Consider the following 27,810-nt stretch of genomic DNA (forward strand, 5'->3'; position numbering starts at 1 on the left):
CACCTAACACTGTCCGCACACAGGTTCACACAAAATCACGGCAACACTGGAGATATTTAAACCCAGGATGTTTGTTGTTTAATCCTAAAAAAAATATATATTACATGATTGACAACATAACCCGGTTCAGGAGATTTCTGGAAAAAAAAAAAAAAAACAAGAAAAAAAAAATGTACAAAAAAAAAAAAAAGAAAGAACACAAGAAATATGAACTAAACAAAAAAAACCTAAAAAGCTGGAAATGATACTCTGACTTTGCTGTTGAATGTTATAAGAATGGGAATAATTGGATTCTCTAATATTAACGGTAGCAGATAAAACTGCAGGACATTTTGAGACATTTATAAATGAGATCGAACCCTTGGACCCGCCCCAGTCACGGGATCACCCGGTTCCTCAGCAGCACCCAGTTATCGCTACGTCACAGAATGCTAACACCCCCCCCCCACCCCAAACCCCACCCAACACTACTGCCTCACTTTAACCTGAACGTGTATAAATGGACTACTGTGTTAATTATCATTCTTTAAGCAGGGTTTACTTTTGAGTAAAATCTGACAATAAATTTTTTTTTAAACAAACAAAAAGTAGCAGTGTTAATTACAGAAGTAAACAATGGCACATGTTGGATTTCTACTTCAAAAAACAAAGTGAAGTTAAGAGGGCGATGACCTTCTACCTCTCTCCAACCTTCTTACACTTGAAACGAAGTTAAATAAATTAATACCATACGTTACATAAAAATCTGAATTGTATATACAAGCGGTGGCGGTCGGGATGAACGTCTGCGCTCGGTGACTGGAGGTCGTCACGGAGACGCCTGGGTTGGCGGTGACGATGTGTTCGGGGTGCACGCGAACACGCTGGGGGACTGTACATCGATCTGGGTTAGAAAACCAACGCCACGTTTTTCCGGTGACTTCATCCTGAGGAAATGCTAAACAGAGCCCTGGCTCTAGCGCCATCGCTAACTGACTGGATTTTTAACGCGAGAGACAGAAGCGCGTCGTATGCGTGTTTCCAGCTGTAAAAAGCCTCCTCCGTCGTCAGGGAAACGGTTGGGGCAACAGATGGGGCACACGCATCGATGCAGCTCTACACCAATCAACGACGCTTGCCATGCCTACTACAGTATGCGATGTGAAAGACACACAGGGTAGGATTTTGTCGCTGGGACACCGCAGGGAGAAAATAAATTCCCCACGTTGCAGATGAAAGAGTCTGCGTCACCAGCTCTGTCAATGACAGGAAGGAAAACCGTGTGTATGAACCGTAAAATGAAGTGTACAGTAGAGAGAACGACTAGAGGCTATGACTGTGGCATTTATACAGCATCTTTTAAGGATCCTAACGGGCTTCACGGTGAAGAGAAGGGGAGAGAGGACTCGCCTCCATCGCCATCGATGTGCGGCGCCCACCAGAGTGATGCACGCTAGCCATTCAGCAGCCCTGTTTCATTCAGAAATGAATTTGTGAATTTAGTGGTCAACGAAATTGGTCAGTGGAGCAGGGGATGAACGGGCAAGAGCCAAACAGAGACTTTGGGTCAGAACCACTGGGAACCCACGGCCCTTCAGGACAAAAGAGGCGTCTTAACGGACCAGAGCGGTTCAGGATCTCAGTCTCGTTCATTAGACGCGATGGGCCTACTGCACCGGAGCCACTGGTTTCCAGTCGGTCCAGAGGAAAGACTGCCCCCTGCTGGCGGAACGGGGATTAAAGTAGTTTTCATCCCCCTTCAGCTCACTATCAGTTCGCTGATAGGTGCAGTATGTTTTAGCTAAACTACAGACGCCAGTGGATGGGCTTGTTTTCTTTTCACGTTGGCTGCAGATTCGGATTTTGGCCTCAGAATAGTATATCAAATTTAAAACACGGCTCTTTTCTATAAGTTCTCCGTAAACGGCATTTCAGATTCACATCGACGGGGAGACAGCACTGGAAAGTACGGTTTGAAAAAAACAAAAAAAAAAAACAAAGAGCAGGGCTAAAACATTGTCTGTAAAAGCGTGACACCTGAACAAGTGACAGGGAGCGCCTGATTCCTACATCCACGCGAACAGCCCCTTCCCTCCCCCCCTTTCAAAAGGAAGGAAAACGACACTGATTCATCTATACACAAGCATTACACGGGTAATGTAACAGCATCTAAACTAAAACACTGGCTGTGAATAAAAGCACAGCAGGAGGGCCGGGGGGTGGGGGTGGGGGGGGGGGGGGGTGAGAAGGGGAGGGGGGGCATGGTGGCTGGGTTATGGACCAGAGCAGTCTCAGCAAGACTCCCACAATGCCTGGCGCTCGTCACATGTCGAAATACGTCGGTCGCCCATTACCAAGACAGATGTTCACCTGAAGAGTGGCTCTGGAGAGCTTAGCATGTGAAAGTGTAACTACGCTGTGCTCCCAGTCACAAACATCCATACTTTCCTTTACGATTGCTGCATAACCTTTTGTTCACGTGTACAAATTGATCCCACCAAAATATCCCTCATGCTCCCTTTGAATATTAATAGTGGTTTCCATTTTTTTTTATATATAAAAGAAAAAAAAAAAACAGGCAGAATAACATGGGAACTGACGACAGCTCTTTTGTAAACAATCCAATCGATGTCCGAAAGTCGTCTTCATCGCTCTCTCCAAACTGGCATGAGTGACAGGTTATGCGATAAAAGGGATTTTCAAAACGAGAAAGGGAAACGATTGTTTTGTCATATAATTAAGATGACCAAAAGCAAGGCTCGCTTTATATCCTTCATGAATAGCTTAGGGGGGAACTTCCAGTTCTAGTTGCATGCCCACTCCAGGACTACTGAGGAAATGCCCTGAGGGGGGGGAGTGTAATATTGGGGTACTCAGCTGAAGGCTGCATACATGTAGGAGTGATGAAAGGATTCGGTCTGCCCCTCCCCCGATTGCTTGTCTCCAGGAAACAGCAGACTGAGGTGAGGGGCAGGGCTCTCTCCAAGGCTAAAGTGCGACGGACGTACGGTAGGGTCCCCCGGCCAAGCGGACAGCCTGTGCTCTGCGCCGGCTCCTCGTCCAGCTGCCGTGGATATCCTCTCCGAAAACAGGAAGAGTTCAGCGAGCCGGCGGGGGGGGGGGGGGGGGGGGGGATCTTGGGAATCGTAGTCCTTCGGAAGTGGTTGTAGTCCTTCGGGAATGTGAGAGAGAGAGAGAGAGAGAGCGTCCCGTCGGAATGGTGGTGGTCACCGTGCGCTAGGCTAGCCCCACCTGGAAGGGAAAAGCGTCGGTTGGGCGCGCACACACCCGTCCGCTTACCGTGCTTCTATAACACAAAGACCGGCTGTAAACAGCGGCTGGACTCAAAGGTGCTGCACAGTGACGGCTAACGAACGGCGGCTTTCCAACAGCAAGACGACACGGCACGCGGCTTTTACGATGGGTTTTTAAAAAAAAAAATAAAAATAAAAAACAAACAGAGGGGAAAAAAAACACTGAAATATGGTGACGTGATGACATCATCAGTTCTGCCACCAATACTGATCTAGGCGACCCAACCAGGCCCCTCCCCACCCTGCCCCGCCACGCCCCGCCCCTCGGGCAGCTGGTGGGGCCCTGTGATTGGCCAGCGGAGTGGTCTGTCTGTGCTCCTACGGTGAGAGGACCGTACTTCCTGCGCTGGCGGCTCCTAGGCGTCGGACAGGCAGCTCTGTATGCAGTCCATCCACAGCTGGGCGTTCGCGCTGTCCTGGGCGCAGAAGTTGTACACCCTTTTGGTCGTCTTCAGCTGTCGGGGGAGCGAAAAACAAAACAAACAGTCAGACAGTACAAAATTTAAAAAAAAAGTTCTTATTTTAGAGCCTGAAATAAATGAAATTTTGAAAGCTGTAAGGGAAAGTGCCACCGGAATCATCCACAATGAATCAGATCCTGGGGTCAAAATGACCCCACATAACACCTTTGTACACAAAGCTGGTACAAATAATGCTAAAGACGTAGCATTATCTTCATTGCATGTTTACTATATAATCCCACCAAATTAGAAAAGGTCATATAGTATCAAGATGAAAAAAAAAGGTTAACTGGTTTTTAAGAGATGTCAAACAGTGAATGGGGTCAAACTGACCCCAAACAAGATAAGAGGGGTCAATTTTTGTAATTGATATGCAGTCTGAAATGCAGAAAAGACAACACAGAAAAATAACACCAGTATTGTAACATGGCAGTGAATGAGGGGCCGTAGCTGCGTGGAGGTGGAGCACTCACATCAAAGAAGGCTTTCTCCTCCACGTTTTTGGGCGCCCCCATGGCAGGGGTCCCTGGGGAGACGGACTCCACCTCCGACAGCTCGATCATGCCCTTGCAGTCCTTGTCCTGTCGGCTCTCGTAGTATCTCAGCTGCAGGAGGGACGGAGGGAATAGGAGAAACGTTCTTCAAACATTTCGATATATTTTTAACGGTACAGAGTATGTCTTTTAATGGACTTGTGTTGCCTAGAAACAGACCCTGACCCAGGGTGAGGAGCCGGTTGTTTAAAGGCTGTCACACACTCTACGCAAGGAACATGCACAACAACACAACGAGCGACACAGTATTTGTGTATATTGTGTACACAGTTCCTTGTATTCTGGCGTAGCAAAATGTGTAGTCCAAATTTTGTAATGTGCCGCAAACATGTGGTGCAATTCCACGCGTTTCTGCTAGAGGCGCTAAATGTAAACACTGTTCAACGAAAGAAAATACCAACGAAGAAGTAATCATTTCCTGTGTTAACTGCTTTGAAGAATCAGATTAGTTTAGGCTGCCCCCTTGTGGATTGGCAGTGAATAACCTCAGACAGGGCTAAAATAAGCCAGTATGTGTGCGTACGGTACGTAAGCAAAGAGCTAGCGTACGTCCAGGAATGTGTGTTGGCGTTTGTGCTCCTTGTGTACAGCATGTAGCAGGAGGCGAACGGCCTGCGGCCTCCCACACGTCTTTCATCCTCCTGGCTGTCCCCCAAACGGCGCGGTGTTTACCTGGTGCTTGGTCTTGTCCAGCACAAACCAGCGCGGTTTCCACGGTTTCAGCAGGGCCCCCTTCTTGTAGAGGATCCCCTCGAAGGACCTGGGAGTGGGGGGGGGGGGGGGTGGGGGTAACAGAGAGATAAAATGTAGATGAGTGAGAGGCTGTGCCCTATCCCGAGCAGGAAGGGGAGGGGAGGCGTGGCCTGGGTCCCCGGGGACACCCGGAGAACGGGTGCTGACCTGTTCTCGCTCTCAGTGCTCTGGAACTGGCTGTAGAGGGTGCTGGTGCTGGGCCGCCCTGCCATGCTGCCCGCGGGCGCGGAGGTGGCCTTGCCCTCGGCGTCCAGCGGCAGGTTGATGGAGGAGCCCATGGCGCCATCCTGCAGGTACATGCCCTGCGAGCGTCGCTGGTGGCTCAGGTTGGAGGACATGAGCAAGGAGCTGGAGAACGAGGGCTGGGGAGACGGAGTTCAGGGAGATTATCACACCGCGCAGACTCCACACGAACATCACTCGCTCACCTGCTCACTCACTCACCTGCTCACTCATTCACCTGCCCACTCATTCACTCACTCACCTGCTCACTCATTCACTCACTCACCTGCCCACTCATTCACTCACTCACCTGCTCACTCATTCACTCACTCACCTGCTCACTCATTCACCTGCCCACTCATTCACTCACTCACCTGCTCACTCACTCACCTGCTCACTCATTCACCTGCCCACTCATTCACCTGCTCACTCATTCACTCAGTCACCTGCCCACTCATTCACTCACTCACCTGCTCACTCATTCACTCACTCGCTCACTCATTCACCTGCCCACTCATTCACTCACTCACCTGCTCACTCATTCACCTGCCCACTCATTCACTCACTCACCTGTTCACTCATTCATCTGCCCACTCATTCACTCACTCACCTGCTCACTCATCCACCTGCTCACTCATTCACTCACACTGATGAGTAATAACCACATCTATTTACACTTTCTTATCTACTATCAGTAAATCAGCAAGTACATCCTGTACATGACTACATGCATATCTTATGCCAACAGAAAATAGTGTTGGTTAATGCACTAACACCACACAATGAATCTTAATATTATAACTGCAAGCTGACAGCTATCTGTAAAAAAAGGGTTGGGTTATGGCTGGCTGCTGACAGACCCAGGGTTGGGTTATGGCTGGCTGCTGACAGACCCAGGGTTGGGTTATGGCTGGCTGCTGACAGACCCAGGGTTGGGTTATGGTTGGCCGCTGAGACTCACCCTGCTCTCCAGCTTGCTCTCTGTACGCTGTGTGGCTTTGATCTTGTCCCAGGTGTCTTTCCACTTCTCTGACACCTGGCCCAGCTCTGTTTCCAGAGACTGCAGCTCCTGGAAGACATGGACGGACGGACGGACACACACACACACACACACACACACACAAACACACACACACACACACACACGCACACAGACACACAGACACACACACACACACATAGACACACACACACACACACGTCAGGCATAGCCATCAGGCAGTTTTGCTTCCTGTAGAACTACAGCACAGCATCAGATCAGCAGTGGTGTTCAGGGTACTGGGTCCCACACTGAAAGGCTGTAGATTTGTACACCACTCTACCCTTGAGCATCCTTCAACTGTAAACATCCTGCAGTGTAACTCCCTCTGAATCAGGGCCTTCACAGAGCAAGTGAATGGTGAATCACAGAGGTGTAGATAAGATAAGCCTGCAAAGGCCTGGTTATGAAAAGGGTTCCTTTTACTAGACTGAGAAAAACAAGACATCACAATAATGTCAGTCTCTTCAATCAGGAGCATTCATGCGAACCAAGCAGAAACAAAGCCCTGTTTAATCCGCTTTGGAAGCTACAAAATAGCGGTAATTGCCTTTTCAATACCGAAATCTCTCACCAGCACAGAAGGAGGTCAATCCCTAATTCTGGAGCAGGCCTACTTTTTGCCCAAACACCGGCGTGAGAGCGGCGATCCGGACGAGGTTACAAAACGGGGACGAGGCGACGTTCGGATTTAAGGGGCCCAGCTAAGCGCACTTTAAACTCTATGGTCATTAGTGAGGAGAGCCGGTCACCCCAGCCAATGAGGTGGGGCAGGGGGCGTGGCCAGGGGCGGGGGCGGGGCCTGACTCACCTGGAGCAGCTTGGTGATGGCGTCGGGCACCACCTTGCTGCAGCGGTCGTAGCAGGGCCACACCACCCTGCGGCGGGATTTGGGCCCGGCCGTGTCGGGCTTCTCCGCCTCCTCGGCCTGCTCGACGGGCGCCTGCACCTGCTCCCAGTCGTACGACGGCCCCTCCGCCAGCGTCTCCTCCGTGTAGAAGTCCCACACCTTCAGGTTGGAGATGTTGCTGTAGGGCTTCAGCACCTGTGTGCGCACAGATCAGAAGGAGATCGCTTTAAACGGCTGCAGTACACCAAACCCGCCACCGGGTGGCAGGGTAAACACGCGGCCGGGCCCCAGTGGAAAAGAATGCACTGTCACTGATACAAAACATTCTTTGTGCCTTCAAGCCCACAATAAGTAGGTCAGGTCACTTAAAAATGTAACACTCGAAGGATTTCAGGTCATTACTTCAATATCTGTCTTGCGGGGTACCGATGAGGGAACTTCATTCCTCAATGCAGGGAAAAGACCTTTAAGCACAGAGTCAGCCATCTTGACTGCGTGCAGCATGCTTAGTTACGTGATCCAGGGCCTCACCTCTCCGTCCTCGGGGGCGAACATGTAGTTGAAGAAGATGGGGGTCTTCTTGTTGAGCCGGTCGATGTAGTCCCACACGGACTTCAGCTGCTGACTCTTCCTCTCTCCCTTCTCCTCGTACATCACACCTACGGGGACAGAGCGCGTACGTTAGGCCACAACGCCCTTAATAACGTCCCAGTCCGTCCGCACACGCAGGCGAGCGGGGCCAAGGCTGTGGCTGTAAGGGCAAGCCCACGTTTGAGCACCGTTTGATCCTGAAGGTAGGAAGTCGTCCTCAGGGTTAATCCAGAACCACGCAGCGTTTGATAGCAACCCTCCAGGGAGGGGAAACAAAATGGCTGTCTCACCCAGCTCTATCCTCTCGTAGTCCGAGTCCAGCAGGAAGGTCCGGAAGCGGTTGGAAACGTAGTGGTAGGCCAGGAACTTCAGGTAGTACTGGCTGAACTCAAACTCCATGGGGAACTGCAGGTGGATCTGCAGACAGAGGGAGGGATAGGCTCAGTGAAAGACTACACAGGCACTTCCTGGTTCACGGAGTTCCCTTGGCCGACTCAGTGATCCCTAATTGGCCCATTCCTAGCTCCTAGGTAGCTATGACAACTAAACAGGGATAAACACAACAAACTGAACTGCCAGGCCACCACTTACTAGTATGAAGTGGCCTGGATCAGATTCTTTGTGATCAACAGTGCCAGCAAGAAATATTCTGCTGATTTATTTTTTCAAATTTACAACTTTTAACAGAAAACATTATGTTGCAAGTACAACTAGATCACAGGTTTTCATATTAAATGACTATTTAATATGAGACAGACACACACTCACACGCGCACACACACACACACACACACAGACTCAGACACACACACACACAGACCACACACTCTCTCTCACACACACAGACAGACTCACACACACACACCTGGTGCACACACACACACACACACACACACACACAAACACACCTGGTGCACACACACACACACACACACACACACACACCTGGTGCACACACACACACACACACACCTGGTGCACACACACACACACACACACACACCTGGTGCACACTCACACACACACTCACACACACACACACACACACACACACGCACACACACACCTGGTGCACACACACACACACACACACACACACCTGGTGCACGCAGTCCAGGAACTGCAGGAAGACGGGGGTGAAGCCGGAGCTCTGGCTGCTCAGGGTCTGGGCGCCGCGGTGGCTGAATCGGTGGCCGAAGGACAGCCACTCCTTCTCCACCAGCAGCCGGAAGCCGTCGAAGGTGCGGTAGTACGGGTCCGAGAGCAGCTGCACCAGGGACACCACCTGCAGGGGGGTGGGGGGGGGGGGGCAGTCAGAGCACAGCACACTATGGACACAGAAAGCTAGCTTCTGTTCAAACCCCTCCCAGAGGCTGCCCTCATGAGCTCAAACCCAGGCTAAGGGGTGGTGCTGCAGTATAACAGTGAGGGAACTGGGCTGGTAATATAAACTGGGGCTGCAGGGTTCGAGTTCCAGGGTGGCTACTGCTGTTGTACTGCAGTTGAGCAAGGTGCTTACCCTGAATTGCTCCAGCACATACGTATGTAAATAGATACTAAGGAAATAGCAAAACAGCAGCGTAAGTCTCACTGGTGTCCGCTAAATGCCTGTCGTGTAAATGTGAATGATTGCAAATCCCTGAGCGAGAGGTCATTACGCGGTCAGCAGCGTGTAACCAGTCTGCGGTCAGCAGTGTGTGACCAGTCAGCGGTCAGCAGTGTGTGACCAGTCAGCGTTCAGCAGTGTGTGACCAGTCAGCGTTCAGCAGTGTGTGACCAGTCAGCGGTCAGCAGTGTGTGACCAGTCAGCGGTCAGCAGTGTGTGACCAGTCTGCGGTCAGCAGTGTGTGACCAGTCTGCGGTCAGCAGTGTGTGACCAGTCAGCGGTCAGCAGTGTGTGAGTAGGGTGACCGTGGCCGCTGTAAGCTACCTGTGTGGTGATGTCCCAGCCGTCCTCCAGGCTGGCCATGACAGAGGAGCCCGTGTCCAGCAGCTCCACCACCAGCACGGACACCTGCAGCACCTTGTGCAGCTGGGGAGACGCAGACACACAAACACACGCAGACACGCAGACACGCAGACACGCAGACACGCAGACACGGAAACACGGTCACTGGCACAGTCCGGCATGGTCAGTAAAAGGCAAACAACAATACCCATCGCTACAAATCAAACAAAAACAAAACAAAACAAATTAGGCCGGCAGCGCTGGAGCCCGATACATGTTCTAATATGGGATTCAAAATTTTTTTGCAATCGCTTCAAGATAGCAGGTAAAGCATTTAATCTGACATACCTAAATGCCAATGGAAGTGTATTAGGTACAGAAAATAAACTTACGGTACATGCACATATGTTATTTAGTCCACCTAATACACTTAAATGGTATTGGATCCAGGCCTACATGCTGGGACCTGCTGTGTTAAAGCATTGCAGCCTGGGAATAAACGCCCTCGCTCCCTCACCAGGCACATCCACTCCGAGTCCTCCAGGCAGCGGTGGAAGGACAGGTTGGGGTCTGAGGAAGAGGAGCTGGGCACGCAGGCCTTCATCAGCTTCTTGAAGCTGGTCTTCACGTGCCGCACGTCGAACACCTCGATGGGCACCACCTCCCACTGCTGGAACGAGTCCTGCTTGGTGCCCTACGGGGCGCGGGGATAGGTCAGAGGGGTTAGGGGTCAGAGGTCAAACTAAAGCAGCCAATTCACAGTACAGAGCTTACAGTCCCCAATACCAAAGATATTCTGCAACCCGGCAGTCAAGTCACGCATTGGGATTAAAACCCACAACCTCCCGACACAAGGACAAAGCACGAGCCTCAATCACAAGTGTCCTCTCTGATGTGTTTTTACTCTGGCTCTGTGAGTGGGAGAGAGAGGGGCGGGGAGGGGATGTGGGGGGTGTGGTCACCTTGAGCTGGGACTTGTCCCCGATGATGTACAGGTAGGCCCTCTGCTGGCGCAGGAAGTGGGCCTCGGGCGGGCCGCCGTTGGCCTGCGGGGAGTCCTTCGCCGTCAGCCGGCCTCCCGCGTCCGGGATGTAGGCGCTCATCCGGCCGCTGCCACGGATGCTGCCCCACTTCCCTGTCAGGCGCGGGGGGGGAGGGGGCAGAGCGTCACACACGGGACTGCCTGTCACTCAGGACACGGGGCTCCGCCTCCCCACCAATCAGCACACAGCACAGTGCACTCAGCCCCGCAGCCAGTGCTGAAGACCAGAGTGCTCTTGCGACAGGTGAGGTAATACAGTGGTCACATGAAACTAAGAACCGAAACCGATTCATTACGATGTTCCAATGGGTGGAAAATTCTCAGAATCAACGCCAGTATTGAACATAACCAGGGATTCAAAAGGAGATGGCAGCACCCTCTAGTGGTGACACACTTTTTACTGTGGTAGACACTTGCTCAGGGAATGAGCGAGTGAGCTACTGAGTGAGTGAGTCATTCGGTTAGTGATTTCAACAGAAAATGAATCTGTAAGCAAGGAGGTGAGTCGGTGAGTGGGTGAGGCAATGATTAAGTGACTAAATTAGAGAGAATGAGTGAGTGGATGAGAGGGGTAAGTGAAACAGAGGAAATTAATTGATGAGTGGGTGAGTCAGTGAGAAAGTGAATAAGTAGTTGAGTTAGTGAATCTGAGCGAGTGATTTGATGACTGGGTGAGTCAGTGAGTTGATAAGTAGTTGAGTTAGTGAATCTGAGTAAGTGAGTTGATGACTGGGTGAGTCAGTGAGTTGACGAGTAGTTGAGTTAGTGAATCTGAGTGAGTGAGTTGATGACTGAGTGAGTCAGTGGGAAAGTGAATAAGTGGGTGAGTCAGTGAGAAACGTGAGCATGCCAAAACAAAAAAACAAGGAGGAAGAAAAGTGTTGCACCATGTCGTTTTCCCACGAACAGTTATGTCCAACATGTTTGCTTAGCAACGCTGAGACTTTGTTTTTCCATTTTGTAAGTGTTTTTTTCTTTTTCTTTTTGAGGGGTGGATTTAATTTGAAACCCAAATAGGCTGCCCACTGCGTAACGCTCATCTTGCTCAATAGGAGCAACGTCAATCACACAGGAGTCAGAAAGGGACTTCAACTCCGCCATAGCTCCGTGCCTGAGCTCATTTCCCCGGAGGGCTGCACAACTCCGCTCACTCCACGGCTGAGATTTCAAAACAGATAAGAGATCTCACGAGACCAGAGCGTCCTTTTCTGACCCGTGAAATCTGAAAAGATCAAGAGACACACAACAAGCGCACACAACAAAAAAACGCTAGAGAGTCGCTACAGACACGTGACAAGGTTGGGAGCGGTGTTTGGCTTTCGGGCCTGCAGATCAACACAAACACGTCATGAGATTTGATTGGTGGCGGCGCCAGAAAACACAGACGAACGAACAAACGACACGAGGTTAGTTCGAGACGATGACTTGACGCTAGCGCGGAAACGAGCCGTTAAAAGACATCTGATTGGCTACAGGTTTGAGTCCGGGGGGGGGGGGGGGGGGGGGGGCGGGGCCCGGCCCAGCCCGATCTGCCGTACCTCTGGGCAGGTTTCGCGTCTTCACCGACGCTCTAGACTGAGAGAGGGCGTCGACCCTCGCCCGACCCTGCACCGTGGCTGAACAGGACAGACACGCCCGTTAGCACGTTAGCCCGTTAGCCACCGTGCAGCCGCTCAACACAAGCACAACCCTAACATCCACCAGCAGGGCGTCTCCCCCCCCTGCGACACCCATCTGTGACAGGGGGGCAATCCGTAACCAGCCCTCCGCTCTCCAAACCTGCATTCTTTTACAACCGTTTCTCAAAAAGAAAGGATCATTCAAAGGATTAATGATGGCAATGGCACAAAACAATACTGTTGAATGACACTGAATGGAATGTGGGCTTGAAAAGCTCAACTCATTAAGATGAAGTACAATGTAACTGTGAGGAGCGACAAACAGCGGGATTTGCTAACACATTTCTGCAGTCTTTGTGGATCCCATCATTGGTTTTTAAGAGACAGGAAGTGCCTCTAAGACACGGTTCACGCCACCGAACGTCCTCCCTGGGGCTCACCTCCTCTGCTGAAGGTCCCGGACGTGTCCTCCTTGGTCCCCATCACCTGCTTCATCAGGGCCCCGATCTTGGGCTGCCGCAGCTTGTCCGACGAGTCTGGAGTCCGCAAAACAGCAGAGGGGCGCACGGTTATGGCCCAGCGGCGGCATGCCGCCCGCCTTCCGCATAAGCGCCAACCTTTGGCTCGAAATCACTCTTTGCATAGAGGATTAAAAGCAGCAGGATTGGCTACGATCCATTTGAATGAGAGAAGTCGCATGCCAGTGAAAGGACAACCAGCCGCCAATCAAACGGGCGTGATTTCTTTTAAAGTGATGAAGTCACAGAGGTAATTCGGTCACCTGGTGAGAGCAACAGCCAATCGGAATCAGCGCTTTTCATTTTGGCGCACTGCTGACTGAGGCTAAGGCATCATTGTCGCCCGCGGCCTTCAGCTTACTTACAATACAGCGATGAGAAGACATGTGACCAGGCCTTCCTGACCAGCACCTCAGGCCCTACCACAGTTTCCCAGGGTACACTTCAGAACAAGCAGCTAAAACATGTTCATTTAACACAGACCACCAACAGTGGCATCTTAACCAATCGTATGATATTCAAAGTAATATGTAAACAACTAAAAAAAGAACTTAAAGACCCGTCTTGGCTGTAATGTCAGCCTAAAATGAAGCGTCTAGATAAAAGCCAGAAAAGTGAACTGGAAGTAAAAGTGTACAGTTGGAAGTGCCAGGTTCAACTAGCTCGGTCTTACAAGGGTGTCCAATGACTCCACACTTTTCACACAAACCAAACAGGTCCAATAGGCTCACCATCTTTTCAGCAACACCCCGTGAACATGTCACTCAGGGGGTGAGTTTTGGGGTGAATTCTGCGGTGAATTTTGGGGTGAATTTCGGGGTGAATGTTGGGGTGAATATCGGGGTGCACTGACCTGAGGTGCTCATGTGTGCGGAGGTGAAGCCGCTCAGCGTGTTCCTGCCGCTGGGCTCGGAGTACGAGGGCATGGAGCTGATGATGGCCTGCAGGTACTTCTCCTGCTCCAGGCTGCTGGAGTCCGTCTGGGAGGGGCCTGCAGGGAGGGGGAGGAGCAACACAGCTGTCAGTCAGGAGACCGGGTGACTGGACTGTGGATCTAGCAGGTACCTGTGGCGGGGGTGCTGGGTTAAAGACTCAGAGCAGTGGCGGGTTTGGTGATTTGGTGAGTACCTACAGTGGGGATTCTGGGTTATTGACTCTGGGCTAATGTGGGTTTGGGGAGTACCAGCGGTGGGTGTGCTGGGTTAGAGACTCCGGGCTCTGCTGGGTTTGGCAGTTCACCTGGGGTGGGTTTGCTGGGTTATTGACTCTGGGCTGTGGTGGGGGTGCTGGGTTATTAACTCTGAGCAGGGGTGGGTTTGGAGGGTACCTGTGGTGGGGTACTGGGTTAGTGACTCTGGGCTGTGATGGGGGTGCTGGGTTACTGACTGTGGGCTGTGCTAGGTCATTGATTCTGGGCTGGGGAGGAGGGGGTGGGTTTGGGGGTGTGCGGTACCTGGGCTGGGCGCGTTGGGGGACTTGAAGAAGCCCACCACGCCCTTGCCGTGGAGCCCGGCGGAGCGCAGCAGCACCGACTTGGTGCGCGAGTTCCTCCAGCACACCACGGGGAAGCGGTTCTGCCGGTAGCACCGCGAAATCCGCTGCAGCGTGGAGTCCGGGATGCTCTGCGGCACGATCAGCAGCCCGGGGTAGCTGTCCCGAGAGGGGGGGGGGGGGGAGGGAGAGAGAGAGGGGACTCAAACTCAAACTCTGCACACGTCCACTGTGTGTGTCTGTCTGGTAAAGACACAGACACTGACGTGCAGGCAAACAGACCGGGAAGAATCAAGAACAGAGGCTTCTGCGAAATATAATGGACCTATTTAGTGCAAAGGGGTCACAGTTTACACTCAGCAGAGAATTTCTAGGATAATTACAACGTCTCTTCATTATTTTCTGGTAACGGTTGTGGCATTTAAATGGAACTATTTAAAGGACTGCCCACTGCAAAGAGTCTAGGTAAATAGGCCGATTTATTTCAGGTCACAAGACACTGCAAATATAGCGCAACTGCACTGTAATTATTCGACGCGACACCGTACGAAAAGGACACAGACGTGCCGCGCAGTCCGGACCGATCCGCGCAGACGCAGGGGAGGGGCTCCTACCTCCGGCACACGGTGTACATGCGGTTGACCGTGGAGATGCGGAAGGGCTCGTTCTTGGACCGGGTCAGGCTGCTGCTGAGCGTGCCCAGGCCCAGCCGCTGGTAGTCACGGCAACAGGCCCGCTCCACCACGCTGCTCATGGTCTGCCGGTCCGAGGACTTGATGGTGGAGGACAGGGTGAGGGAGCTCTGCTCCGGCTCCTCGGACACTGGGACACAAACATGGAGTCGCACATTTGGTCAATGGTAAATGGACTGCATTTATATAGGCTGCCATGCAAGGTACCAGCAAGCTCGTTGGGAGCAATTAGGGGTTAGGTGTCTTGCTCAGGGGACACTTCGACACACCCAGGAAGGGGGTTCGAACCAGCAACCCTCCGACTGCCAGACAACCGGTCTTACCTCCTGAGCTATATCGATATATAAATAGCTATATCGAGATACATAAAAGCTATACATTTGAGTAAAGGCCAACTTTTAACTTAACAAAACAGAAATGAGTAATCCAGTTACGTAGCTATGAGTAAGAAGAGGTTTATTTTGTTCATGAATGACTGAAGCCCAACAGAAATATTACAATTTCACAATCTAAATAATAAGCTTAGATGTAATAGAAGCACATTACACATAGTGGCAAAGAAGAGCAAACAACTGGTTAGGTAGCCAGAAATCTTAAGGACCAAGGAGGGACCTATAATAGTCAGCATTATGGAACATCCATAATGGCGCTGACCTTCAAAAAATAGGAGTCGAGAAGTTTGTAGAGGGGGAGCACAAATGGTGAACTGCAATTGTGAATACTGTGCACAGTCCTCTTCAGAAACTCTCAACATTAGCCTCATATTTCAGTGTGAAAAAGCCCTCAGCAAAACATTAATCTAGAAACCTGAAGCCTAAAAGTGCTAACAAATGACTAACAGCCTTTCTAACAACTTACATAAGCCTAAATGAAGCAAAGGAACCCGTTAGGCCAAGGAAACTTGTGACTCAAGAGAGCTGTGTTAAATAAACTGCAAGGAGGTGAGCAGCCATATTTCTCCTTTACTGGCATCTCAAAACATGTATGTATGAAAAGAGAATAATGCAATGTACAGTGCTGCTTTTGTTTTAAAAATTAAATGAAAACTATTTAGAAAAAAAACTAGAAAAAACACTTCAATCGACTGCTCACTTCTTGTCAAACTGTCCAATAACATGACAGTATGGGATCAGGATTAGATGAGACGCCATGACATCTCTAACAGAGAAAGCTGTGCGTGTGGTATGAGGTGTATGCCAAAAACACAGCTCCAGGAAGAAGCCCCGCCCGGACGGTTACCGGAGATCTCGTCCTCGTCCAGCTGGGGCGGGAAGCTTCCCCGGTTCTCCCAGGCGGGGGGCGTGTACTTTTTTCTGGTCACGTATTGCCGGCCAATGGTCTTCTTGGCGCTCTTCACTAGGTTCTTGGAAAGAGTTCTGCACATGGGAGAGATGGAGGGAGGTGGAGAGAGAGAGAGAGAGAGAGACAGAGAGAGAGAGAGAGACAGAGAGAGAGAGAGAACCATTCTGTCAGGTGAAGGGTGCACGTTACTCTCCTGGGCTTGTGAGTCCCACGGTGCAGGGCGCTACAGGGCTCCCATTTTACGAGCATTCGCTCCTGAAAGATTTACGAGCGCTAACTGGAAATATAATTTAGGAGCACGTCCAGTAATTGTGATATGTCAGCACGCTCTTACATTTTTCAACTTAGGAGCACATGCGCTCCATGGCCAAAATGTCAGCGTAGAGCCCAGCTGTGACTGGAAAATGTGCGAATGCACGTGTCATATACGTGTCACGTGTCATATAAGCCACGCCCTCCTGCTGTAACCAGGCCCAGCGGATGGGGAGCCTCGTGCGCGAGCCACATTTCCCAGCAGCCTCTGGGCTCTCGCATACAACATTATGCACAGCAAAGCTTTTGCTGGAGTATGGTTCTGACTGAGACCCGGAGACAAGCCGACATGATTGACAGGTCCAAGCAGAGAGAAACTGGACCGTTAGAGATGCTTTAATGGGGAAGAGTCCTAAATGCCCCTAAATGTCAGACAGTTTCCCTCCGCAGGAGAGCAGGTGCAACTCAGACAAAACATTTACAGTCTTACAATCGTCACAGGGAAATCAGATCTTTTTAGAGACACATCAGTGTTATATTCTTACATATCTGCAATGTATAGCATAGAGGTCCCTCAGTCTTATCCAGAAAGGGCTGGTGTGGGTGCAGGCTTTTGTTCCGACCAAGCAGCTACACACCTGATTCTAATAATCGGCCACTAGAGTCTTTGCTAAGGACCTTGATTTAGTAGAATCAGGTGTGTAGCTGCTTGGTTGAAACAAAAGCCTGCACCCACTACCGGCCTGTTCAGGATAAGATTGCCCCTGGCATAACTGCTCCTCATTAAAAGCAGTGTTAGATCTTTCAGTGTGAAGCAGGCTGACGCGCTCCAAATTCATCACTGACTCAGGAAACGCTGAATACGACTGACATACGAGCCGCTTCGGCAGGGTAGAGTTAAATCATCTGAAAGGTAGCTTCCTTTAGCGCTGATACGAAAGATAGGTTAGCAGTATAGCTAATCACATTTTCCTGTGATTAATAATTAACCACTGGCACAGATTTCAGGCCCTAGATAGCGACAGAGAGCCCTTGTTATGTCAGTGTGACACTATCCAACGAGAAAATATTGGACTTACTACCCCAATAAACCGGTGCTGCAGATGGAACATTTATGGCACCACAGTAACTTCCCCGTAAGAAGAGATAAAGGAGAAAACGGCTTACAGGACAAATCTACCGAAAGAAAACATAACCCTATAATTGTGAAGGCACACCTTTTCCCCCCTTTTTGATTTACAATTTGTTTTTAGCCAAAAGAAAAAAAATAACACACACGCAAACACACACACACACACACACACACACACAGGACATGACTGTAACCGCACATTACTCATTTATAGGGATTTAAATAAAAACACTCTGCTGGAAATATATATATATATTATTATTTTTTTTTAAATAGGAAAAAAAGGAAAGAGGTATCACCGGGAATGTTCCAGAAAACTTGGCTAGAGGAGAACTGCTTGAGGCAAGACTGTAAATTCTGAAAACTGGCTGCAAGAGAAAGTTACGGCTTTTAATATGGACTGTTCTGTAGTTGACCCCAGAAACAGTAAAGGTGCCACGTGTGATGCACTACGTTTCCCAGAGTCCTGCGGGAGCGACCGACTGACCGACCCCTGCAAACCGGGAGCTTGGGCGAGGAGACGAGCCCCGCTGAACCGCTCCCGTTCGACGCGGACGACCGACGCACCGCGCGCTCGTGGAAACCAAACGCGGTCTTACCTCAGGGACTGGTTCTTGTCCTTGCCCTTGTGCTCGACGGCCATCTTGCCGGACTGGCCCACGGTGAAGGCGAAGGTGCCCTGGACGTGCTGCGGGTAGCGGAGCTTGTGCAGGTGCTTGCGGAAGACCTCGGCCAGCTCCGACGCCACCTCCTCGTCGAAGGCGATCTTCATCAGCTGTGGGGCGGGCACGAGAGAGGGAAAAAGGACTTCTATTCAAATCAAATCAAATCAATTTTATACCCCCAGACCCTCCTACAGGGTTGCAGTTCTCAGGATCTAAGCATTTCAAACTCACCAATATTACATGTAATGTTACAGCCTTGAGCTGGCTCAACCAATTACTTTCTTGTATCAAGGCGGTTTAACCTCTTTAAATGCAGCGGGATAGAAAAAGATGGCTCAACGGCCTTCTTCCGTGTCAAACACAGAGGGGTCGCTTCAAACGCAGGGGGTGCTCTATCAAACGCAAGGGGGTCGCCTCAAACACGGGGGTGTTCTATCAAACGCAGGTACCCCACCGTACCTGGAAGGTGCAGGACCGGAGCTGCAGGCCCTCCTGGATGAACTGGTCCATGGGCACGCTGACCTGGATCTTCTTCTCCTTCACCAGCGAGGCGACGGGGAAGGACCGGGTCACCACCTGCTCCGCCACTGCGGGGACGGAACCAAAGCGAGGCTCGTCACGTCTCCGGGGCAACGGAAGAGGGCGCGGTCACAGGGGAGGGGAGGGGAGGGGAGGATGTCGAGGAGGCTCACCCGGGGGTTGTTGGGGGAGGGGAGGGGAGGACGTCAAGGAGGCTCACCCAGGGGGTTGTTGGGGGAGGGGAGGGGGGAGGGGAGGACGTCGAGGAGGCTCACCCGGGGGTCGTTGGGGGAGGGGAGGGGAGGACGTCGAGGAGGCTCACCCAGGGGGTCGTTGGGGGAGGGGAGGGGGTAGGGGAGGACGTCGAGGAGGCTCACCCAGGGGGTCGTTGGGGGTGCCTTTGAAGATGAGGCGGTAGGTGGTGAGGAAGATGGCGCCCTCGGCGGGCAGAAGGGGCGGGCCCCCCATGAGGCCAGTGGCCTCGTCCCGTCCGTCCGAGACCAGGTGGACCCTCATGCCGTCCATCATGAACTCCTCGCCAATCAGCAGCGTGGGCCTCAGCAGTTTGGGCTGCGGGCGGGACAGGAAGAGGAACAGGAAGAGAGACGGGAAGAGGGAGGAGAAGAGAGGCTGTTAACTGACCGATCGGGAGCCAGAGACACCCAAAACACCGCGACACGTGCCACACGAGCCACCACACACAGAGCGGGAAGCCAAGGTGAAGCAAACGCACCACTGCACTCACACAACGGAAGAGGAAATCTGACTAAAAAACTAACAAACTAAGGAAAATACAGCTGATGTTTGCGGGTGTGTTTAGGGGTAAGGCTTTCACCTCAACAAATACTGTTTAAATTGAAATGACATGGTATCATTTCATCATCGCAGTGTGAACTATTCAAAATATCTTTCCTGGAGAAGAAAAGACGAAGATATTCTTCCTTCCTAAAGGCCAACAGAATCCTACCAACATTCAGTTTTGCTAACAGATCGCCAAAGTTAAAACAGCATTTAATTCTGTGTTTCACAGCTGATAAATTCTGTAAGAGATGCAAGCGCCCAGTTTAATCTGCGCATGAATCACTGCAAGAATGCACGCCGTTTGAAGCACGCTCAAAGGATCACACGGGTCGTGTTTGTTTGGACAGAAGGCATGCGCTGAGCTCGTGCCAACACACATGTTGGAGGGTGCGGGACAGGGGTGTGGAGGGGGTAGCGTTACTCAAAACTCAAAACCGTAGCTGCTCTCAGAGAGATAATATTCTCCCGCTCGGTGCGATTAAGTTCGATGTATCCACTGCTTGTGTTTTTCATTTGGGAAACCCGAGCCGGGGTGTGAAAGTGGTTCTCTCGTTGCCGTGACGAGTGGAGAGAATTTCAGAGCCCAGACACAAAAATTAGCGCATTAGCATTTTGACCCTGTTCTTGGCTCATCAGACCATTACACAGCACTGTCCTTTGCTGAATGCACTTCTGAACAACTTCTTATCTTATCTAAGCGATAATCTTTAAATGCTCCGCCACAATAGTTAGGCTCTTATTGTAGCTGAAACATTAAGTCGGTATGGTACTGTAATGCTGGCAGCCAGATGCCACTTCCCTCTCATCCTGTAGTCCACCAGCTGAGCTGAGCAGCTCTAATAACTGGAGGACACCTTCACAGGCGACGCGGGAGGGCCAGAAAAGCTTGTTCGGCCCGAGTTGCTGTTCCGGGGTCATCCCTGAGGAACCCTGAAGCCCACTGTATGTACATCTTGTCCAGAGTCGGCACCGTCTCAGTTATGAATCTGCTCAGGATCACTGTACTGCAACACGAGCTTTTCAGCTTTAGCCTGACGTGCCCCCCAGGCGGCGTCCTGCACCAGAGCTCCTACAGCAGACCGGTTTAGTCTGCGGGTCACCACAGTCCACCGTGGGCCAAAAAAAGGCGGAACACAGCGAGCTGCGTTTCATAGCCAATCCCCGCCGCCCCCCCCCCCCCCGAGCTCCAGACCCCCACAGACCACCGGCAGCACGGTCCAACAGCCAGAGCAGAACGGCTTGGGAAAAGCTCACTCTACACTCGGGAGGCAAAAGCGCCAGAGGCGACAGGGGGAGGAGCCACCAGGCCCAGCATGCACTGCTCAGCTCGCCGCCAGTCAGAGGGACGTACCTGAGGGCCGTGCTTGGCTCTGAGGTGGATGGGGGCGAGGGGGGCGGGGCTTGCTCGCGTCTCTACATGTCTTTGTCCAGCGGTACGTAAAAATAGGAGTTGGTTACCTTTTGAATGGGCGGAAGTCGTTTACTTTCCCTGTGCACTGCGTCCAGGGTCTCTATGTGCATCTGGACAATGTCTGCAGAGGGGAGAAAGAGGGACAGCCTTTAAGGTCAGTTATCAACAGCTGGCACACCGTGTAATGTGCTAGATCTCTTACTTCAGGTTTGAGAGCTACACTCCCGCACTTTTAAGATCCATCAGTTCAAAAGATTTCCAGTGTGTATAATGTCTGAAAATACAAGGCCTGTGTTGAACATCAGGCTTCAAGTAACAAAGCAGAGATTTGGACACCAAAACTCAAGGAGGTGCTGTAAAACTGGCACCATCACAAAGGCATAAACCCCAGACATAGACAGAAATATGAATTAAACTTGGAGCTGAGATCTCTTTAAATGACATCCTAACTAACGCCCTACTTGACTAGACTATGTTTTGAAAACATGAAATGTCCTCTAGTCTGTTTTTTAACAGGAGCTGAGGCCCAAACATAAAATGATCACTCTGGATTTGACCTGAGCCGTCCAATCAGGACGGTCAGCGGAGACTGCGAGCGGAGACCGCACCCACCTGGGATCATGGTGTGCAGGGCCTTCAGGTGATCGTTGGTCACGCCGCTCTCGTTGCACACCTTGTCCACGAAGCGGTTGATGAAGCGCACCACCGAGTTGGCCACGTCCGAGCTCTCGGCGTCCTCGAACCCGCTCTCCGTGTCGTAGCTCTCCGCCATGCTGCCCGCGATGCTGCGGAAGGAGGAAGGAGACTCCTTGTGTTGAAGGGTTCAAGTAAAGTTTCACCAGTATTTTCAAGGTAATAAAAGCCTGCATAGTATGCCTTCAAGCCCAAACCATGCCCGTTGGCAGCGTAACTGTTGGTGACGTAGCTGCTAGTGACGTAGACGTTGGTGATGTAGCTGCTAGCTACGTAGATGTTGGTGACGTAGCTGCTAGCGACTTACCTGTTGGTGACGTTGCTGATGTACCCGTTGGTGACGTAGTTGGTGACGTAGCTGCTAGCGACGTACCATTTGGTGACGTAGCTGCTAGCGACGTACCATTTGGTGACGTAGCTGCTAGCAACGTACCATTTGGTGACGTAGCTGCTAGTGACGTACCTTTTGGTGACGTATATGCTAGCGACATACCAGTTGGTGACGTAGCTGCTAGCAACGTATCTTTTGGTGACGTAGCTGCTAGCGACGTACCACTTGGTGAGGTAGCTGCTAGCAACGTACCCGTTGGTGATGTAGCAGCTAACGACGTACCCGTAGGTGACGTAGCTGCTAGCGACATACCCGTAGGTGACGTAGCTGCTAGCGACGTACCTGTAGGTGACGTAGCTGCTAGCAACGTACCACTTGGTGACGTAGCTGCTAGCGACGTACCACTTGGTGACGTAGCTGCTAGCGACGTACCACTTGGTGACGTAGCTGCTAGCGACGTACCCGTTGGTGATGTAGCTGCTAGCGACGTACCACTTGGTGACGTAGCTGCTAGCGACGTACCCGTTGGTGATGTAGCTGCTAGCGACGTACCCGTAGGTGACGTAGCTGCTAGCGACATACCCGTAGGTGACGTAGCTGCTAGCGACGTACCCGTAGGTGACGAAGCTGCTAGCGACATACCTGTTGGTGACGTAGCTGTTGCTGACGCTCTCCACGTCGGCCAGGCCGGTGCCCCGCAGCAGGCGGTTCTTGCTGGTGTCCAGCGGCAGCAGCAGGTAGCTCATGCGGTTGGCGTAGTGGATGGCCTGGCTGAACACGGTGCTCTCCTCCTTCTGCACCAGCTCCTGCTGCTTGGCCTTGCACAGCGTGGGCCACAGGCGCCGCTGCTCCGAGGCGATCTCCAGCGCCGAGCGCGACTCCTGGTCCTGGGGACGCAAGCACGCACGTGCGCGGTTAGCGGGTTAGCTCTGCCCATTAATACCGCCCTAGCCTTACGCACATAGAAAACACGCTGAAATAAAATACAAGCGCAGAATACACAGGCACGTACAGAAATCATTTTTGCTTTCAGATATTGCAATATATTTCTTAAAGTATAAATTGCAGAATATATACGGTACGTATTATTATATTTTCTCTGCACGTATATTCCATTTCCGTAAGGGCACAAGCCCTACAAACTTGATGACCCAAACGCACCCATTCACTCTCTGTCTCATTCACCTGCTCACTAAGAGTAGGTACTGCAGTAGCAATGTCTTATTTTACGGGGTAACAACAGCATCGTATTTGCATCACTGTCCATTCTTCAGGGACAGGCATAATGAGTAACAAACAGGAAACAGGAAACCGAGTCGGCGTTTGCTAGCGCTTGCGCCGCTCTTACGGGACAGGGCTGCTCGTTCTCGTTGACCTCCAGGTAGAGCGCCCGGATGTGGTTCTGCACGTCGCTGTAGAACATGGCCTCCCAGAACTGCATGTTGGTCCACACCATGTGCTCCTGCACGCAGCTGTAGGCGAACTGCGTGGTGCCCGCCCCCAGTTTCTGGAGAGAAAAAAAACCCCCAATGAGGTCACATCACTGGACAGGAGCTTCAGCGTGAAACCGTCAAGAGGAGCGTTTCAGGAGGAAGGGGCGGTACGCCGCGCGCATTGAAACACACTCGTGGAAGCGTGTGACGTGGCGGGATGTTGGCGGTTTTAACAGCGAAGGAGGGGCGGCGCGCGTACCCTGCAGAAGGCCGTCACCAGCGGAAGGAGCGCGGCTGCAATGCCCTGTTCGTCCATGTGGGAGCAGTCCTGAGCGAGAGGGGAATAAAAAAACGTTCTCAGGCACGACATCGTTGCAGAGCTTTTCACAGCGTGACCGCAAGACGAGGCTGTGATCAGGGTGTGAAATGAACACCCACCACCAGCCAAATGCTGGTAAATTTTTGATTGCGGCTGGTTTTCTCATCGAGCAGCCACTTTGGCAGGTAATCACGCAGATTGTGTTACATTTCAAAAGGTGACGTGGCTGGAAAAATCCAGAAAATGGCTGGTGACTTTTAGAATCCACCAGCCCACTCTGGCCAGTGGGTGAAAAAGCTAATTTCATGACTTAACTACACCACAAACGTTTCTTTCTGTAGAAAAACAGGTTATCCTTCCTAATGAAATCTTGAGGAAACCTGTGCACAGATGAGGAACTAAAAATACTGACCACAGGAGAGTACAGCAGATGGCCATTTTATCCTATATCAACATATACTACAGTAGTGCACAGACATATGGAGTGAAGTCTATCAAAGCAATAGCACCAACTAGGGCCTGGAAAATGAGTCCAAACAGCATTCCCTCGGCCTACATTTACCACAATGCAACAGTGCGCTGACGTAAGAGTACTGGCTCCCAGGCATACCTGCAGGGTGCAGTTCATCATGCGCACGATGTAGTCGAACTGCTGGTCGTCCAGGACGGCCCGGTTCTGCTGCACGTGCAGGTTCAGCTCCTGGGTCAGACAATGGCGAGCCGCACGGCCCTTCAGCGCCCGCAGTACCGCCGGCAACAGCTAGGGGGCAAGGAGAAGCGCAACATACATTACATTACATTACATTACATTATAGGCATTTAGCAGACGCTCTTATCCAGAGCGACTTACACAACTTTTACATAGCACTTTACATTGTATCCATTTATACAGCTGGATATATACTGAAGCAATGCAGGTTAAGTACCTTGCTCAAGGGTACAACGGCAGTGTCCTTACTCGGGAATCGAACCTGCGACCTTTCGGTTACAAGCGCAGTTCCTTACCCACTGTGCCACACTCCGTCCTCCATTAACATTAAGCATTCTCTGATTTAAACATGTTTGTTACAGCCACTTAAAAAAGAATGCTTGAAGCAGAATAGCTGCATTCATTACACAAGACAGCCCCCAATACACAAATATAGCTGAAACCTTTCAGGCTCATTGATTAGGACCACAGTCAAGTCCCATAGAGTTCGTGGGACAAGCTTAATTTGTGAAAGCACACAAGGAGACTTCAATAGGAAAATCGAGAATGTCCTCAGTGTGCCGGTGAATGGAGAACGTCCTCAGTGTGCCAGTGCGAGTCTGTGTGTGTGTGTGTGTGTGTGTGTGTGTGTGTGTGTATGTGTGTGTGTGTGTGTGTGTGTGTGTGTGTATGTGTGCGTATGTGTGTGTGTGTGTGTGTGTGTGAGTCTCACCTTCTTTGCTTCCAGCATCTTGTTCTCGAAGATGTAGGTAATGCAGTTCCTGACCACCTCCAGTCTCCGTGCACTGTTGGCGAGCACGTTCCCGTTCCTGTCCACTATGTCCTCTGCAAGAAGCAAGGATTTTTTGGCATGAGTATTACTCACGCTACAAAAAACGCTAAACGCTAAACTCCTTACTTACAGCTAGGAATAAACCCAGTTTGAAGTACAGGACCTGACATGAACACTATAACAGACGTGTCCAGTCTTACCTGAAGGTCTTAACTGAAGACCATGATTAGTTGATTTATCTGACTTATCATCATGGGTCATAGTGTTAGGCTAAAATAAAAACCTGCACCCACTCTGGCCCTTTTACGGATTAGACTGCACACCCCAGCACTATAACATCAACAGATCCACGAGGTCAGAACCCACGACCTTCAAACCAAGGGTCGCGTAATCATACCCACGGCTACGGACCGCGGCCCACGATTCGGGGGGGGGGCGCGTCAGTCCTGCCGGTCAGAAGAGGTTGGTGCGCCAACCGCCCACTCACCCAGACGGGGCCCGCTGGGCACCATGCACTTCATCTCCACCTTGACGGCGGGCGGAGCGGACTTCAGCTTGGCGGCGGCGTGGTCGATGAACAGCTGCACCGTCACCTCGTCCAGGTGGGGGAAGGTGGTCTGGTGGAGGCGCAGGTGCGAGCCCTCCGTGGGCCGCTGCACCTTGTGCATGGCCACCGCCGGGTACGGGTTCTCCTGGAAACGACCGAGCACAGCGGGTTTACCCGGGACGTCCCGAACACTGGATCCCATCTACCACCTGCACTGGGACACCCCAAACACTGGATCCCACCTACCACCTGTACTGGGATGCCCCAAACACTGGATCCCCATCTACCACCTGTACTGGGATGCCCCAAACACTGGATCCCCATCTACCACCTGTACTGGGACACTCCAAACACTGGATCCCATCTACCACCTGTACTGGGATGCCCCAAACACTGGATCCCCATCTACCACCTGTACTGGGACACCCCAAACACTGGATCCCATCTACCACCTGTACTGGGATGCCCCAAACACTGGATCCCCATCTACCACCTGTACTGGGACACCCCAAACACTGGATCCCATCTACCACCTGTACTGGGATGCCCTAAACACTGGATCCCATCTACCACACGTAAAGGCTTTACTAGGACGCTCTAACACCACCCTCCACCTGTAAGGGACCTCTCTCCTCTCGATATTTGCTTCCAAGAGGTTTCAACAAAGGCACTCTTTCTACCGACCAGATATTTACATACAGTACTAGCGGGTACATACTGTTCCAAACCACCCAACTGGAATGTAACGAGCTCCACTATTAAGCAAAACAGGCCATAAAGCCTGACCAAACATATCTTAAAGGAAGCTGTCATTTTTTAATCCAGGGCCAACATTCCACGGTCCATACGTAAGACCCTCCTGAAAAGACAGAGGAGTGGCATCCACAGCTCACCCAGGTAGTCAGCGCTTTGGTGCAGCGCAGTACAAACTCCTCAACGAAACATGTCCGATAAGAGGAAGGCACAGTACACACTTTAGATTCCATCAAACTGTCAGCCATGTCCCCATAGCACGGGGGGGGGCACACTGGTGGCTGTGAGCAGCGGCAGCCATTTTGCCTGTTTCCCTGCTAAGATTCGTCGCTGGTGAAGCCGCACACCGTGCTCCGACGGACTTCACGCAGAGGCCCGGGGCGACCGTAACCGTGGCAACCGCACGCCCCGTGACGTGGAGCGCAGAGCGCCTCGCCAGCGGGCGGGGTCCCGGGGGCCCGGAGGCCAAACCGCTCTCGAAAACGCTCGCTCGGGAACAAGCCTCGTTCCTCTCCGTCGCCCCTCTCTTCTCTTTGAGGTAAAGCGGTGAGTTCTCACAGGTCTAACAGGGCCTCATTTTTTCAGTGGCGGAGCGGAGAGGCGCGCCCTGCGCCAACGCACGGACACGCGGGCGGCGAACAGATGGTTCGGCAGGACACGGGAGCGTCATGCCTCGTGTGAAATATCGCTCCCGCACGATCACGCCAGCTGAGCACATAAAACACGTCAGCCTGGCTCCTTTAAAATCTAAATACTGTTCTATACACAAAACCGTAAAAAAAGAAAAACAACCCTTAGAAACCCAAACCGTGTCTTTTCCACGTCTGACATTTTGCCACCGCTGAACACACAGGCCCATAAACGAAACGGACAGGCAGCGTCCATCACGCAGACCGGGGTCTTTTATTGGCCAAATAACGTCAGCACATAAAAGCGCCTCCCCAGCGTGCGACTCCATGTCAGCAGGTGCAGGAAGTGGGCTTCGGTAATGAAGCAGGCACTTCCTGTCCTTTACACTGAATCTTTACTGTGTTGGTGGCTAACAGAACAAAAAAAAACACACCGCAACAGAAATCACAGCCATCTTGTAACATCAGG

General features: G+C 51.5%; 1 protein-coding gene across 3 annotated transcripts in view; it reads right to left on the bottom strand.

Moving 5' to 3' along the window:
* Nucleotides 1-3,412: 3,412 nt before the first annotated feature.
* sbf1 (SET binding factor 1) overlaps nt 3,413-27,810 on the bottom strand; it is a 61,792-nt gene continuing 37,394 nt past the window's right edge. For 2 of the 3 annotated variants that reach the window (XM_035424443.1, XM_035424442.1), the window contains 29 exons: nt 25,900-26,104; nt 25,353-25,465; nt 24,542-24,691; nt 23,872-23,940; nt 23,528-23,686; nt 22,822-23,066; nt 21,768-21,940; nt 21,203-21,276; nt 19,321-19,513; nt 18,884-19,011; nt 18,359-18,534; nt 16,313-16,449; nt 14,996-15,203; nt 14,344-14,540; nt 13,744-13,881; nt 12,813-12,908; nt 12,292-12,369; nt 10,674-10,846; nt 10,229-10,405; nt 9,694-9,795; nt 8,863-9,048; nt 8,054-8,180; nt 7,704-7,831; nt 7,134-7,367; nt 6,245-6,352; nt 5,209-5,423; nt 4,981-5,068; nt 4,228-4,359; nt 3,413-3,748 (listed from right to left, as the gene is read on the bottom strand). In XM_035424443.1, coding sequence (XP_035280334.1) covers nt 3,650-3,748; nt 4,228-4,359; nt 4,981-5,068; nt 5,209-5,423; nt 6,245-6,352; nt 7,134-7,367; nt 7,704-7,831; nt 8,054-8,180; nt 8,863-9,048; nt 9,694-9,795; nt 10,229-10,405; nt 10,674-10,846; nt 12,292-12,369; nt 12,813-12,908; nt 13,744-13,881; nt 14,344-14,540; nt 14,996-15,203; nt 16,313-16,449; nt 18,359-18,534; nt 18,884-19,011; nt 19,321-19,513; nt 21,203-21,276; nt 21,768-21,940; nt 22,822-23,066; nt 23,528-23,686; nt 23,872-23,940; nt 24,542-24,691; nt 25,353-25,465; nt 25,900-26,104 — 4,308 coding nt within the window. In that variant the 3' untranslated portion in view covers nt 3,413-3,649. The remainder of the gene's footprint in view (nt 3,749-4,227; nt 4,360-4,980; nt 5,069-5,208; nt 5,424-6,244; nt 6,353-7,133; nt 7,368-7,703; nt 7,832-8,053; nt 8,181-8,862; nt 9,049-9,693; nt 9,796-10,228; nt 10,406-10,673; nt 10,847-12,291; nt 12,370-12,812; nt 12,909-13,743; nt 13,882-14,343; nt 14,541-14,995; nt 15,204-16,312; nt 16,450-18,358; nt 18,535-18,883; nt 19,012-19,320; nt 19,514-21,202; nt 21,277-21,767; nt 21,941-22,821; nt 23,067-23,527; nt 23,687-23,871; nt 23,941-24,541; nt 24,692-25,352; nt 25,466-25,899; nt 26,105-27,810) is intronic. The other variant, XM_035424444.1, reaches the window with a different exon arrangement.

Source organism: Anguilla anguilla, chromosome 7, assembly GCF_013347855.1.
Source record: "Anguilla anguilla isolate fAngAng1 chromosome 7, fAngAng1.pri, whole genome shotgun sequence".
Taxonomy (NCBI): domain Eukaryota; kingdom Metazoa; phylum Chordata; class Actinopteri; order Anguilliformes; family Anguillidae; genus Anguilla; species Anguilla anguilla.